Source organism: Cherax quadricarinatus, chromosome 40 (assembly GCF_038502225.1).
Source record: "Cherax quadricarinatus isolate ZL_2023a chromosome 40, ASM3850222v1, whole genome shotgun sequence".
NCBI lineage: Eukaryota > Metazoa > Arthropoda > Malacostraca > Decapoda > Parastacidae > Cherax > Cherax quadricarinatus.
Genome location: NC_091331.1, coordinates 8,665,352 through 8,680,841, shown reverse-complemented (window position 1 = coordinate 8,680,841; position 15,490 = coordinate 8,665,352). Strand labels below are relative to the sequence as shown.

General features: G+C 44.4%; 1 protein-coding gene and 1 non-coding gene across 2 annotated transcripts in view; both read left to right on the top strand.

The window, feature by feature from the left end:
• Window positions 1-11,610, top strand: part of LOC128687162 (serine-rich adhesin for platelets) — a 113,424-nt gene extending 101,814 nt beyond the window's left edge. Inside the window, exons 4-5 of the mRNA XM_070092569.1 lie at window positions 9,373-10,616; window positions 11,570-11,610. Coding sequence (XP_069948670.1) covers window positions 9,373-10,616; window positions 11,570-11,610 — 1,285 coding nt within the window. The remainder of the gene's footprint in view (window positions 1-9,372; window positions 10,617-11,569) is intronic.
• On the top strand, window positions 3,876-3,948 carry TRNAK-CUU (transfer RNA lysine (anticodon CUU)). Its single transcript has one exon. It is a non-coding gene; the product is annotated as a tRNA-Lys (tRNA).
• Window positions 11,611-15,490: the final 3,880 nt, after the last annotated feature.

Genomic DNA, 15,490 nt, shown 5'->3' with positions numbered 1-15,490 from the left:
TTTAAAATACTGGGAATGCCTAAAAGTTACATGTCTCTTAGGCAGAGAAGAGAGAGATGCCAGATTGTATAGATGGAAGATACTTGATCGAGGCTTCGAATCTACTCACTACGATAACTTAGTGGAATGAGGGATGGAAGGAAGCATTGATACCGTTGGCGTAATAAATACCGTGTTAACATCCGCGGCCCAACACTATTAAGCTTACTACCAGATGATATAAATATTGCAAGTGTAGCAGTCATAAAGAGGAAGCTGGATCACTGCCTCCAACAAGTACTAGATCAAGCAGGCTGTGATGGCTAAATGGGCCAGCGGGTAGCCATTAGCAACGGCCTGGGTGATCAGGCAGTCAATGGGATGCAAGGTTAGAAAAACCTGAAATCAGTAAAAGGTATATTTCAGGTAGCAGGGTAGTAGTTGACCTCGGTCTAACCTTCGACCTAGGCTGAGCTCTAGAGGTGACAAGAGTGGGAGTACACCAGGATTTGACCGTCGACCTGATCTGTGAGGGAGGGGAAGAAGGGGACCAGAGAGGAAGTTGGCCCTGCTGAATTGACCGGGTCATGACCTTCTGCTTGGACTAAGAGGAAAGGGGTGAATATAGTAGTAGCTGACCTGTTCTGATCTCCGACAATGGCAGACCTTTTTTCCTAGTCTTTCTGCTGTCATCACCCTTCTCTGTCTGCTGATCAAAATCTGCAATTATTGTTACATCTGTTTTATGTGTTGTCTGCTGATTATCTTATATCGGTTCCGGGGAACATCTCCCCTGTAGTCGGGGCCTAGACCAGGACTTCTAAATTGAATTGGAAATGCTACGGGACTAAGAAATATTAAGAAATACACGGGGGAATTAAAGACAAGTGTACACTGAGAACGTAAAAACTTTTAAAAATTTCCTTTTATTTCGCATGCTCATGAGGCACAAAGACAAGAACAGGAATCCTGCCGAAGTGAAAAACATGCTTCCGAGTCGTTCATTTGACAGGACGGTACTAGTTCGGTGGGTGGGTTGCTGTCTACTTTTGTGCAGTGTATTGGTTAAGCAGGCGACTGTTGTACACTGCTGAGAGGGTGAGATTGGTAATTTTGTTATAGCTTTTGTGATGGTAAAGTTTAAGGTATGTGATACTGTTGATGTAAATACTGATCGTCGTTAATATTGCAAAGGGCCTAGGCAGCAGTCATGTTTTTGGTCACACACACACACACACACACACACACACACACACACACACACACACACACACACACACACACACAGAGTGGTGTTCTCCAGTGCGTTTTGTTAATGTGTTGGCAGTATTGAAGACACGGTAAGCTGGGAAGGGCAAACACTATGTATATCAGTGTGTTGGCCTTGTTGTCGGGGCGTAACGGAGTCCAGCTCGCCAGAGCAGCAGCAACATGGCCGAGAGTAGCTCCTCCCTCGTCTTTCTTCCTCTTTTCACATCCTCGTATTTTCCTATCCTATTTCTTTCTTCTTTTACCCCCCTCCCTTTCTCGTTATTTTCCTTTTTCCACTCTCCCGTCTACTTCCTTCTCTTTCTCTCTCTGGGCTACCCCTTTCCACGAGGCTATCCACAAACCCTTGTGTTTAAATGTGCATTTCATTCGATTAGTCGGGTAAAACACTGTTAGGTCTGGCCTGTAACTGGATAGGTAACTGCATTAACCCAGCATCAACCTTGGCTAGATGGTCTCGGAGTCAAGTACACCTCATCCTCGGTAAGATTTGATGGAGTACACTGCGTCCTCGTAAGATCCGAAACGGAGTACACCTCGTCCTCGTAAGATCCGAAGCGGAGAGCTTTTTCTTTAAATCCTGTATGACCCTTACGGGTTTAGCGCTTCACGATTATAAATATTTTCTTCAGAGTTTGTTACTCCCACAAACTCCAAAAATTATTATTGATTTTTTTTTTTCTCCGTTTTCAATATCCTTTTATTCTCGGGATGGGGGGGGGGGGTTACTTCTAAATTATTTTTTTTTAGATATTTCTTTTCTTAAATCTTCAGTGTTTTCCGTTTCTTTCTTCTCACTTTCTTTTTATCTCTGATCTACATTCTCGTGCGGCCATTATTTTTTTTTTCTGAAAACGTCCCTTATTTTTTTCTGATGACTTCCCTTATTTTTTTCTGAAAACGTCCCTTATTTTTTCTGAAAACGTCTCTTATTTTTTCTGAAAACGTCCCTTATTTTTTCTGAAAACGTCCCTTATTTTTTCTGAAAACGTCTCTTATTTTTTCTGATGACTTCCCTTATTTTTTTCTGAAAACGTCCCTTATTTTTTCTGAAAACGTCCCTTATTTTTTCTGAAAACGTCCCTTATTTTTTCTGAAAACGTCTCTTATTTTTTCTAAAAACGTCCCTTTTTTCCTAAAAACGTCCTTTATTTTTTTTCTGACAACGTCCCTTATTTTTACCTAAAAACGCCATTTTTGAATGTCAATTCTTCTCCTGGTAGATCTTCGATCCCTTGTAGACAAGACATCAAGATCTGATATAATTCTCTTCACGTTATATTTGACTAGATAATGGTCCGAGTTGGACCGAAACGTCGTCATGAGTTTGTCTTGTAAGTGAGGGTTATTCATGTATCGATCCAGTCACGGTATTGTGCCTTTTTATTTATTTTTTTTATTTATTTTGCATAACTCGTTCTTCTTTTCTATATTGTCAACATAATTTATTTTTGGTGTGGACACAGTACGACCACAACTGCTTGTTGTATTGTTAGGTGTCACCGGTGGCCATGAAGAGCCGTGTGTGTGTGTGTGTGTGTGTGTGTGTGTGTGTGTGCGGGAGGGCCGGCGTGTGTATGCATAATTTTTTTTTTCATTGGACCAACGGTTGCCCGAAAGGTAACGTCCCTTGTGAGGCGACGCTGATGACAGTGCACTGCTGCTGCAGCAGCTGTACCAGACAGCAGCAGCAGCAGCTGCTGCTGCACCATTCCATGTTTCTTCCTCTCTGCAGCAATGTTATATGACCCGTGAGGGTTTAACGCCATTTTATGTGAATATAATACATTCTTTCAAATGGGTGGGGAGGGCGTGACCTGGTGAAGTTGAAGGGCTCTTAATCCAAGGAACTGAAGCTTCCTTTCTATTCCCTGGCTCAAACCAGACGCAGCGTGATCCTTACAGGATATTATGGATATAATAATAAACCACCGGACGGGTGGGGTTCGAACCCATGGCGTAATTTCGTGAGTAATAATAATACAATTTTTGAGATGTATATAACAAATTTGTAATTGTACTTGTACTAGTATCGTTATTTGTTTCAAAGCTTGTGTATTTGTTCCATTATCCAGTCTTAGGAAACGTTAGGAAATAGACGCTGGTAACGTCGTAAGAAAAGTAACGTTTTAAGATGAGTACACTTTGTATATAAGAGACGAACAGCACCACACCGCAGATATATGCAATTATATTTTTCTAAAATAATTTTTATGTGATTCAGTGACGCTTATTAATTTAGAGTGGAGGAAGAGGAGGAGGAGGAAGAGGAAGAGTTGATTCGTGAGGGATTGTCAGCACAGCGGGACTGCAGGAGTAAGCAAGTACCTTCCTTGTTGCTGCCTCCTCTTCCTCCAATTCCATTCCTTCTTTCTTTCCATTTCCTCGTTCTCCTTCCCCTTCCTTCATCTCACCTTACTCCGTTTCACCCCCCTCGTTGCCTTCCTTTCCGCTTCTCTCTTGCAGCGTTGGGGAGAGATAAGGAAAGGGAATGAGAAAGGTGATAGAGGGCAAGAGAACTGTGTGTGTGTGTGTGTGTGTGTGTGTGTGTGTGTGTGTGTGTGTGTGTGTGTGTGTGTGTGTGTGTGTGTGTGTGTGTGTGTGTGTGTGTGTATTATTGGCATGAAGCCCGGCTAGCTCAGTCGGTAGAGCACGAGACTCTTAATCTCGGGGTCGTGGGTTCGAGCCCCACGTTGGGCGTTGCTTTTCTTCTAGGTTTGTGTGTGTGTGAGTATCATTATCATTATTACTTATTCTGAAGTGCTAAACCCGAATGGTACAATCCCAGAAGTGGTGGTAATTAGGGCAACCAGTTCCACACGAATTTCCGTGCGTGCATTTCCCAACAAATGAACTGTCAGTTTTTTTTTTTTTTTTTTTTTTTGTAGATCAGGTCAGGTTAGAGCAATGTATATTACCTCTTGTTTCCGTATAAATAATGGACATTAACGCAGTTAAATACGGAGTTTCTGGTAACGCGGGGACGAAGAGCTAAATTTAGTTAGTGCATTTTCCCACGTACGGTAACATGACTGAGGACGAGTTGACCAGTAACTGTGTCTGCGAGTTGGTTAAGAGTAAGACAGAGCTGATTAAAGGTTAAAGTCTTAGTACCGTGGCTGGAACAAGTCACAAATAGCGCACAATACCGTGGCTGGAACAATTTATAAATACCCATAATACCGTGGCTGGAACAATTTATAAATACCCATAATACCGTGGCTTGAACAATTCACAAATAACGCACAACAGTACCGTGGCTGCAACAATGCACTTAACAGAGGGAACATGTCAACGACGTTTCGGTCCATTCTGTACCATTAGCAGGTCCGACACGGACCCGAAACATCGTCATCAGCTTCCGCTCCCAAGTGCGGGTTATATGTGAATTTAGATCTGAATTTCGGTAAGGAGCCTCAAGTTGTGGTTGTGTGCTGGTAGTGTGGATGGTTGTGTGCTGGTAGTGTGGGTGGTTGTGCTGGTAGTGTGGATGGTTGTGTACTGGTAGTGTGGGTGGTTGTGTGCTGGTAGTGTGGGTGGTTGTGTGCTGGTAGTGTGGGTGGTTGTGTGCTGGTAGTGTGGGTGGTTGTGTGCTGGTAGTGTGGGTGGTTGTGTGCTGGTAGTGTGGATGGTTGTGTGCTGGTAGTGTGGATGGTTGTGTGCTGGTAGTGTGGATGGTTGTGTGCTGGTAGCGTGGATGGTTGTGTGCTGGTAGCGTGGATGGTTGTGTGCTGGTAGCGTGGATGGTTGTGTGCTGGTAGCGTGGATGGTTGTGTGCTGGTAGCGTGGATGGTTGTGTGCTGGTAGTGTGGGTGGTTGTGTGCTGGTAGTGTGGGTGGTTGTGTGCTGGTAGTGTGGGTGGTTGTGTGCTGGTAGTGTGGGTGGTTGTGTGCTGGTAGTGTGGGTGGTTGTGCTGGTAGTGTGGGTGGTTGTGTGCTGATAGTGTAGGTGGTTGTGTGCTGGTAGTGTGGGTGTTTGTGTGCTGGTAGTGTGGGTGGTTGTGCTGGTAGTGTGGATGGTTGTGTGCTGGTAGTGTGGGTGGTTGTGCTGGTAGTGTGGATGGTTGTGTGCTGGTAGTGTGGATGGTTGTGTGCTGGTAGTGTGGGTGGTTGTGTGCTGGTAGTGTGGATGGTTGTGTGCTGGTAGTGTGGGTGGTTGTGCTGGTAGTGTGGGTGGTTGTGTGCTGATAGTGTGGGTGGTTGTGTGCTGGTAGTGTGGGTGTTTGTGTGCTGGTAGTGTGGGTGTTTGTGTGCTGGTAGTGTGGGTGGTTGTGTGCTGGTAGTGTGGGTGTTTGTGCTGGTAGTGTGGGTGGTTGTGCTGGTAGTGTGGATGGTTGTGTGCTGGTAGTGTGGGTGGTTGTGCTGGTAGTGTGGATGGTTGTGTGCTGGTAGTGTGGATGGTTGTGTGCTGGTAGTGTGGGTGGTTGTGTGCTGGTAGTGTGGATGGTTGTGTGCTGGTAGTGTGGATGGTTGTGTGCTGGTAGTGTGGATGGTTGTGTGCTGTTAGTGTGGGTGGTTGTGTGCTGGTAGTGTGGGTGGTTGTGTGCTGGTAGTGTGGATGGTTGTGTGCTGGTAGTGTGGGTGGTTGTGTGCTGGTAGTGTGGGTGGTTGTGTGCTGGTAGTGTGGATGGTTGTGTGCTGGTAGTGTGGATGGTTGTGTGCTGGTAGTGTGGATGGTTGTGTGCTGGTAGTGTGGATGGTTGTGTGCTGGTAGTGTGGATGGTTGTGTGCTGGTAGTGTGGATGGTTGTGTGCTGTTAGTGTGGGTGGTTGTGTGCTGGTAGTGTGGGTGGTTGTGTGCTGGTAGTGTGGGTGGTTGTGTGCTGGTAGTGTGGATGGTTGTGTGCTGGTAGTGTGGGTGGTTGTGTGCTGGTAGTGTGGGTGGTTGTGTGCTGGTAGTGTGGATGGTTGTGTGCTGGTAGTGTGGATGGTTGTGTGCTGGTAGTGTGGATGGTTGTGTGCTGGTAGTGTGGGTGGTTGTGTGCTGGTAGTGTGGATGGTTGTGTGCTGGTAGTGTGGATGGTTGTGTGCTGGTAGTGTACTAATAGTTGTAGTTTGGACTGGTTTACCTAAGTAATTATATCTGTAATAGCTTTTTTCCAGTTTAAGAAATCCTGGTCTGAGACCAGTGGTAGCCGCCTCAGCTCGAACACCGAAGGGTTCGATCCCCGACGCGAGTGGAAATATTGGGAATGTTTCCTTACATCTGCTGTCCCCTGTTCACCTAGCAGCCGTTCAAATTCAAATTCAAATTCAAAGTTTATTCTCTATAAGGATTACAATGCTGAGTTTACAGAAATTTGGTTATTGTGTGGTTTACATGTAGTAAAATAGTGATTACAGAGTGTACCACTAGAACGCTTAGCATGGCTAGGCATTTCGGGCAGACTTAGTTTTATTCTTAATTGTAAAATATTACAAATTATGAGGTAAGTTGGTATTATGGCTAAGTGACTAAATACTAGTTTGTGAGTTTAGCAATGTAAATGCTTTTGTTTTGGCACAGTACATAGTTTCAGTATTGGAGTATCACAGGATTCATTATTTTAAGATTGAGATTAATATTTCTGTTTATGGTCAAATGAATCAGTGAGTGTGTGAACCACCAGGTGGTATTCGTGTAGTTAGTTGACAGGGTGTATCAGGGAGATAAGATGTTTTCTAATGGTAGTTTTGAAGGTGATGAATGTGTCTGCAGTTCTAGAGTTCTCAGGTAGGGTATTCCAGATTTTAGGGCCTTTGACATACATTGAATTTTTGTAAAGGTTTAGTCGGACACGGGGAATGTCGTAGAGATGTTTGTGTCTGGTGTTATGCCTGTGGGTTCTGTCACAACTATCAAGAAAGCGTTTTAGGTCAAGGTTGATATTAGAGTTTAAGGCCCTGTAGATGTAGATTGCACAGTAGTAAGTGTGGATGTACTGAACAGGGAGTAAGTTTAGGTCTATGAAGAGTGGGGGGGGGTGTTGCCAGGAATGGGATTTAGTGATTATTCTTACTGCAGCTTTTTGTTGGGTTATTATTGGCTTTAGGTGTGTTGCTGCAGTTGATCCCCAAACACAAATAGCATAGGTGAGGTATGGATAAATAAGTGAGTGGTATAGTGTGAGAAGGGCATTTTGCAGCACGTAGTATCGTATCTTGGAGAGGATCCCAACCGTTTTGGATACTTTTTTGGTTATCTACTGGATATGGGTGCTGAAATTCAGGTTGTTGTCAAGGTATAAGCCTAGGAATTTGCCCCCATTATTTCTGGTAATTAGAGTGTTGTCAATCTTAATGTTAATTTGTGCATCTCCTGCTCTGCTACCAAACATAATATAGTAGGTTTTGTCAGTGTTAAGCGTAAGTTTATTGGCTGTCATCCAAGTCGATATTTTGATCAGCTCCTCATTCACAGTGGTGTTGAGGGTGGCAAGATTAGGGTGAGAGATGACATAAGTCGTGTCGTCAGCAAAGAGAATGGGTTTCAGGTGTTGGGATACGTTTGGAAGGTCATTGATGTATATGAGGAAGAGCAGGGGACCAAGGACACTTCCCTGCGGAACTCCAGTATCAAGTGGCCGTGTTGCTGATGCTGTGTCTTTAATGGTGACATACTGATACCTATTAGTAATGTAAGATTTGAAATAAGCAAACGCATGGCCTCTTATACCGTAATGATCAAGTTTGTAGAGTAGGATGTCGTGGTCTACTGTGTCAAAAGCTTTTCTTAGGTCAATAAAAATTCCTAGTGGATATTCCTTATTTTCCAATGCTGTGTAAAGCAGATCTAGCATTTTTATGATTGCATCATTAGTGCTTTTATTTTTCCTTAATCCAAATTGGCAGGGGTTGAGTATGTTTTGAGCCGTTATAAATGAATACAGTCTCCTGTGCACGAGTTTCTCAAAGATTTTGGATAGCAATGGTAAGTTAGATATTGGCCTATAGTTGTTTAAGTCTGTAGGGTCACCACCTTTATGTATTGGTGTAACCCTTGGTGACAGCCGATTGGTGTGGGTCGCATCCTGAGGAGGGAGGTCCTCAATGAAAATATAACAGATAGTCCTTAATGACAGCCTGGCTTTATTGGGTTATTCTGGGTTACTAACCCTCCGGACTAATAATTTCGATTTTTTTTAATTTCTGGCCCGAGTCATAGAAAACCTACAGCATACAGAGAGGGATAACTAAAGTAATACAGAGTATTACCAACATTGGTAATTCAGTGGTAGAGTAAGTAAATAAGTTTACTTAGGTATAGGTACACACAAGTGCAGTTATCATATATTGTAACATGTGTAAATTACGTAGGATAACCCCCAAAAGAGAGTCAAAGTGATTTATTTCCATTAGGATATAACGCCAGTATATGTCTAACACAATACGGAATTATGGAATTATATTATCAGTGGTAAAGCAGTGACAATAAAATGTCATAACCCTCATTGTTTATCTTATTTACCTGACCAGTAATGACACGGGTGAACCTGCAGTATTCGGAGAAGCGTGGAGGAAGAGGCCTTGTACTGTACCAGTGTACATGTATTGCCAACACAGCGCTAAACCCGTGGGTCTTTTAGCTCCAGCATTAGTGGAGGCTCAATTCTCTGTCTGCCGGTCTTCACCGAGGGAAGGGACAACATCGTAGACGTGTGTAAATAAGTTAAATGGTTTAGCGCACTGAATATGTACGAGGTTCTGAACACTATCTCTCCAGATAGCACCCAGGGTTCTGTATTTAAATCTGTATATAACTAGTTAAACATTGGCTAGGATATCAAGCTACCAAGAGTGACCGAACAGCCGCTAGGTAGCATTATTGATGCAAATAAACCTAGAAAGTTTCAAGTACATGTATATATGTTGGGCCACTAGGTTGTGTACAGTTCAGTTTCTTTCCTCTTTTAAAGGTATGAAGAGGGTTATTCCTTAATGCTTGAGAGGCTCCTGATCTAGGCTCTCCTCGCGTCCTGTTTCCCCAGGCGCTGTACGACTCCTACGGGATTAGCGTTTCCCTGTAGGAAATGATAATTCCTCCTGTTCTTATATATTTTTTTGTGCTAGACACAGGCGGATTTTTTTTTTAGTATATTTATGCAGTGATGATGACAGTGAATATGGCTTTGAATCTTCTTCCGCAGGTGGCTCGAAGATGACAGTGAAGATGACGAAGATGACGGGGCAGCAGGCAGTGCAGGTGGTGACGATGCTACCGGACCTGAAGAAGCAGGTGAAGATGAAAGCGTTGGCGATGATGAGGGTGTTGGCGAAGATGAGGGTGTTGGCGAAGATGAGGGTGTTGGCGAAGATGAGGGCGTTGGCGAAGATGAAGGTGCTGACAATGAGGACCAAGGTGATGTAGGTGAGGGTAAAAATGTAGACATATCGAAGACTGTTGTTGATCGAGCTTTCCTCAGAGTGAGTGACCCGGCCTCGGCCTCCAGGCTTGCAAGAGGTCAGAGTGCCCCAGAGAGCGCAGGGGTGGGCCTGGCGCGTGCCCCGAGCCTCCCCGTGGGAGGGGAGGAGAAGAAACCTTTAGGAGGGGAGGAGGAACCTGTAGGAGGGGCAGAACTCCTCCCCCTCTTTCCCCCTCTCACCTATGACGCTGCTCCTGCTGCCCAGAGCCCAGTCAACTCCACCGACCCTTGCCACAGTCTTCCACGGGGCACTCAGCGTTACCCACACCACACCGCCCTGCACCCACACGCCCGCCCACGCCTCCCCACCTACTCTGACGACCACAAAGCCGACCTCCTGAAGGATACGACCACCGACGAAGGCGCTGAAGGTGGCGCTGCAGCACAGACAGATGAAAATGGTTTCCCAGAGAGGAGTCCAGTGATCAGTGGAGCGTATGAGAATGTTGGGAAGAGTACTGTTGGTAAGCATGAAGCACCGTGTACAGTGTCACTGACTACCTTAGAGGGTGTCACCAGCAGTGACAAAGCGACTTTATCCCTGGCTCACTCAGAAAGTGCCAACAGCAGTGATACATTGAAACTAGCACTGCCTCGCTCAGAGGGTGCCACCAGCAGTGACACATTGAAGGTGGCACTGCCTTATTCAGAGGGTGCCACCAGCAGTGATACACCGCGGGTCTCACTGACTACCTCAGAAGGTGTCACTACGATGGTGGCACGGACTGGCACTAGCCAGGCGGGGAAGGTGGCGTCCTGCCCTGACGAGGTACACTCCCTGCTGACGGTGCAAGCCAAGTCAGACCTCGACCACCACTTCCCGGAGAGTGCTACCCCTATGTCTGGCACCACTGACGCTGGCACCGACGGGGAGGAGCCGGAAGAGGAACAGGAAGACAGAAACAGGAGCAACAGTAGTGATGACACTCCGGAACCACCGGACTTTACAACTCACCCCATGTGTACAGGTAAGTCACTCTTGTTTCTCTCTCTCTCTCTCTCTCACACACACACACACACACACACACACACACACACACACACACACACACACACACACACACACACACACACACACACACACACACACACACACCTACCTGCTTATATTATGATAAAGATGTTACCGGTATTAGGTGTTGTAAATATCGGTAGACATAATGCATGCGTCCGTAAGATGTTATAGGCGTTCGCAAGGCGTTTCAGAGGCTCATTAGGGCGAGAGTGCATGATCTCTCTTTTCATGTTAGAGTGCGAGTCGCGTGTCGCTAACGACCTCCCAGAGGAAGGTCTGTCAAGGCCCTTGATGAAAGTAACGAGGCACCAACACAATGCCTTGTGTGGCACTCTGGGAGAAGGCAACACGGATAAAGAAAGGAAGAGGAGGCAGAAGGAAGGGGTCTTGAATGGATAGGAGAGAGAGAGAGAGAGATTCATTACTGGGCTCTGGGAGATGATCTTGTCCTTATACAGATCATGAGTGAGAGTAGACCTGGTGATGCTGAGGACCAGATACTGAATGTCTCACGCAACACATGACAGTGATATGCATCACATGCAACATACCTCCACGGGATATGCAATACATGTAACATAACGTAATGCACATCACATGCAACACTCATCAGCGTGATATTTCACATAGCAACAAGATACATACTAACTTGACAACGTGATCTACAACATACCAGCCTTAGAGACAACATAGTAACGTGATAGACAATATAGTAATGTGATATACAACATGGCAAGGTGATACACTACATAGCCACGTGATATACAACATTGCAGTGTAATATACAACGTAGAGGTATGACTACTCAACGGCCCAAGTCGGACCAAAACCTCGTCGTAAGTCTTCTCTCTCTATGTGCGGGTTATTTGTGTACGGTTCCAATCACGGTATTTTATTTTCTTTCAGGTAGAAATGTCATTGAAACAAACACAGTAGATGCCACATAAACAGCATAACTAGAACATACATTGCAGACATCTAATTGACTCATTTGTGTCCGTAGTACGTATTTGCATTAATTGAAGCACTAAATATTGATGTAATGGGTGTTTTAATATTGGGAAAAATAATGATGATTAATCAGCTGATTTAAATAGAATATTGTAAGTGACCTGTTGATTGTAACTGTTGTTTTTATTTGCAATTTCAACTCCTAATGACTGAGTCTAGGAGCTCGTTAGCTATACCTGTGGTGCACCTGTGAGGGGTTTCCAGGGTGGTGCATTGGCGTCTCCGCCTGACGCTAAGCCTGTGGAATATACCTGGAGGGGGTTCCGGGGGTCAACGCCCCCGCGGCGCGGTCCATGACCAGGGGGTCATTCAACGCAGGGAGATGATGGAGGCTCGATCCTTCGTGATCTGTTATTGTTCTGATTCTGTTACTAAACTGCAGCTCAGCTATGAGATTTTAAGCTACCTTTGATATACCTTTGATGATCTCTGGGAGTTTTTCTTCTCCCTGAGTCACGGTATAAGTACAGTGTCACTTGAAACGTGAAATAGAATTTGGTGCTTTGAAAATGAGCTTTACCTTTCAACTCTTCCACTTCTATCCACTCCAATATGATCAACCTCAGTGGTGCCTTACTCTGGAAATTAGATTTGACACCCTAAATATACAAAGGTGTAAATTTTGGGATTGAAACCCATTGACTTCGATAGGATCATTAACTTCAGGGTTAATTTAATACCATTTATGTTCGTTGCTCTTTTGTTTGTTAAATTTATTCTTATTATTATTGCATGTGTGACGTAATACATTCATGGCAGTGAGCGCTGAGTGACCCAAGGGTCAAAATACTCCGTGAATATCATGATTACCCACCCACTATAATCCCCAAACTAAGGCTTCGGTTACGACCTGCTTGCGTGCACATATGATGCAAAATATTCAGCTGAAATTTAACCGTATCTGGTGGCAAGTGTCAGTCAGGAGGCAGCAAATTAATTAACATTCAGACGCGGACAAAAAAAAAAGGGGACCCAGCCATCACTAGACATCGAGCCAGACTGAGGCAGGAGAAAGATTTCCTTCAGGGAATGACTGTGTCTCTTGGAAACGTGTAAGGGGATCCTGGGGAGAGGCTGAGGCACCCCACCCTTGCAACCCATCTTCCTAACCCATCCTCGCAACCCATCTTCCTAACCCATCCTCGCAATCCATCTTCCTAACCCATCCTTGTAAATTTTATGTGGATTCCTCACATGTGGATTCCTCACATGTGGATTCCTCACATGTGGATTCCTCACACGTGGATTCCTCACACGTGGATTCCTCACACGTGGATTCCTCACACGTGGATTCCTCACACGTGGATTCCTCACACGTGGATTCCTCACACGTGGATTCCTCACACGTGGATTCCTCACACGTGGATTCCTCACACGTGGATTCCTCACACGTGGATTCCTCACACGTGGATTCCTCACACGTGGATTCCTCACACGTGGATTCCTCACACGTGGATTCCTCACACGTGGATTTCTCACACGTGGATTTCTCACACGTGGATTTCTCACACGTGGATTCATCACACGTGGATTCATCACACGTGGATTCATCACACGTGGATTCTTCACATGTGGATTCTTCACATGTGGATTCTTCACATGTGGATTCTTCACATGTGGATTCTTCACATGTGGATTCCACACACGTGGATTCCTCACACATGGATTCATCACGTGGATTCCACACACACACGTGGATTCCTCACACGTGGATTCCTCAAACGTGGATGCCAATAAATTTCTTAATCTACGCTGTATGAGCTAGACTGGTTTGGGTTAAATTAGATTTTCCAGTTATATCTCTCCACAAGGACAGTAAATGAAATATAAATTTCCGGCTATAAAAAAATAAGTTCCGTCAGGCGAGCAGTAAGCGGAGACCCGCTGTGCGCAGTAAAAAAAATCCAAGTCAGATAATCACTGTTTAAAGTTAAAGATTTGCCAGTTTTATTGTCATAGCAACAGTTAAGTTTGTCTGATGTTAAGAGGATGGACTGACCACTCATCCTGTGAGTGATCATATTGCCATAAGAACAGTATCTGGTAGTGCCACTTATCCTGTGAGTCATCATACTGCCATAAGAACAGTATCTGGTAGTGCCACTTATCCTGTGAGTGATCATATTGCCATAAGAACAGTATCTGGTAGTGCCACTTATCCTGTGAGTCATCATACTGCCATAAGAACAGTATCTGGTAGTGCCACTTATCCTGTGAGTGATCATACTGCCATAAGAACAGTATCTGGTAGTGTCACTTATCCTGTGAGTGATCATACTGCCATAAGAACAGTATCTGGTAGTGCCACTTATCCTGTGAGTGATCATACTGCCATAAGAACAGTATCTGGTAGTGCCACTTATCCTGTGAGTGATCATATTGCCATAAGAACAGTATCTGGTAGTGCCACTTATTCTGTGAGTGATCATACTGCCATAAGAACAGTATCTGGTAGTGCCACTTATCCTGTGAGTGATCATATTGCCATAAGAACAGTATCTGGTAGTGCCACTTATCCTGTGAGTGACCATACTGCCATAAGAACAGTATCTGGTAGTGCCACTCATCCTGTGAGTGATCATACTGCCTTAACAGTATCGGGCAGTGCCACTCAGGTTTAACATTAAATAGTACCAATTACCTCGCACTTAACATATGTGGTTCTAACGACTTATATTTAGGACTGTATAGGTCTGTTGCATATATCTAATACACCTCTTTGTCTTAAATCAACCTGAGGCGTTTAGTTATATAGTTATTGAGATATAAGCCTTTGTGATTATATCTTTCAAAATAATGTTATTAGACTTTAGTTTTAGCATAGTTGTTAAGGGGTTCGATGCAAGTGATGTTGAACTGTTATGACTGAGCCCAGCCTGTCCCCTGTCTGCTCGTCTGCTGGGTCGCCAGCCAAGGTGCGTGGCTCAGACAGGGGTCAGGGAGCCTGTCTATAAATAAACTAGGATAGTATATATATTACACAAATATTACACTGTTGACATAGTCTGTCCAGTGTGTGTAGTGTGCATCCTCCTTACAAGAGCTGTGAAATGTGAAGAAAGGGTTGTTGTAGAGCAAGCGTTAATGGGGTCAACATTTCTCTCTGCATGGAACTTTAATAGGTCAAGTCATCTGATGACTTGATAGAACTCTGCACAGAACGAAACGTTGTCCCAATAAACGTGTGATCTGGATTTTTTTGTGTATATATATTTATCAGCAATGCGCAGTTTCACCCAGGTGTGAAATTTGTCTGGTTATAGAGCACGAAAAAGATCACTGCAGTAGGATATATGTTATGTAACAGGCCATAACATGCAGCAGGTAACATGCCACGTAACGGACTATAAAAAAAGGCACTGCAGTAGGCCTGTTACTCCTCGCTTGGAAATTTTTTTCACGGTTTGCGAAGTTTTCAAACATTTTCTGGAAATTTTTATTTTTTTCCCCCACTGATATTAAGATACCTTTAGGTTAAAAATCCCTGAAAAAAAAATACTCAATTTTAGAGATTTTAATAAATTTTTTTCATGCTGTATTTTAAAATTTAGTTTTTTTTTATCGTTCACACCCAAGAATTCTGTTTCTATCACGAACTACTGTGCGGGGTAGAAATAATTGTATTTGCATGCTTACGCCCCTTCCCCTCAACCTTCCGCTCTCCCCTTCCCCTCAGCTTTCCCCTCCCTCCTTCCCCTCTGCCTTCCCCTCCCCCCATACCCCTCAAAACTAAAAAACATATTCCCTCCTCCCTGACTGCTCCCAGGTCGTTACTGTACGTAAACAGTCACGAGTCACAGACGGGGTCAGAGACGA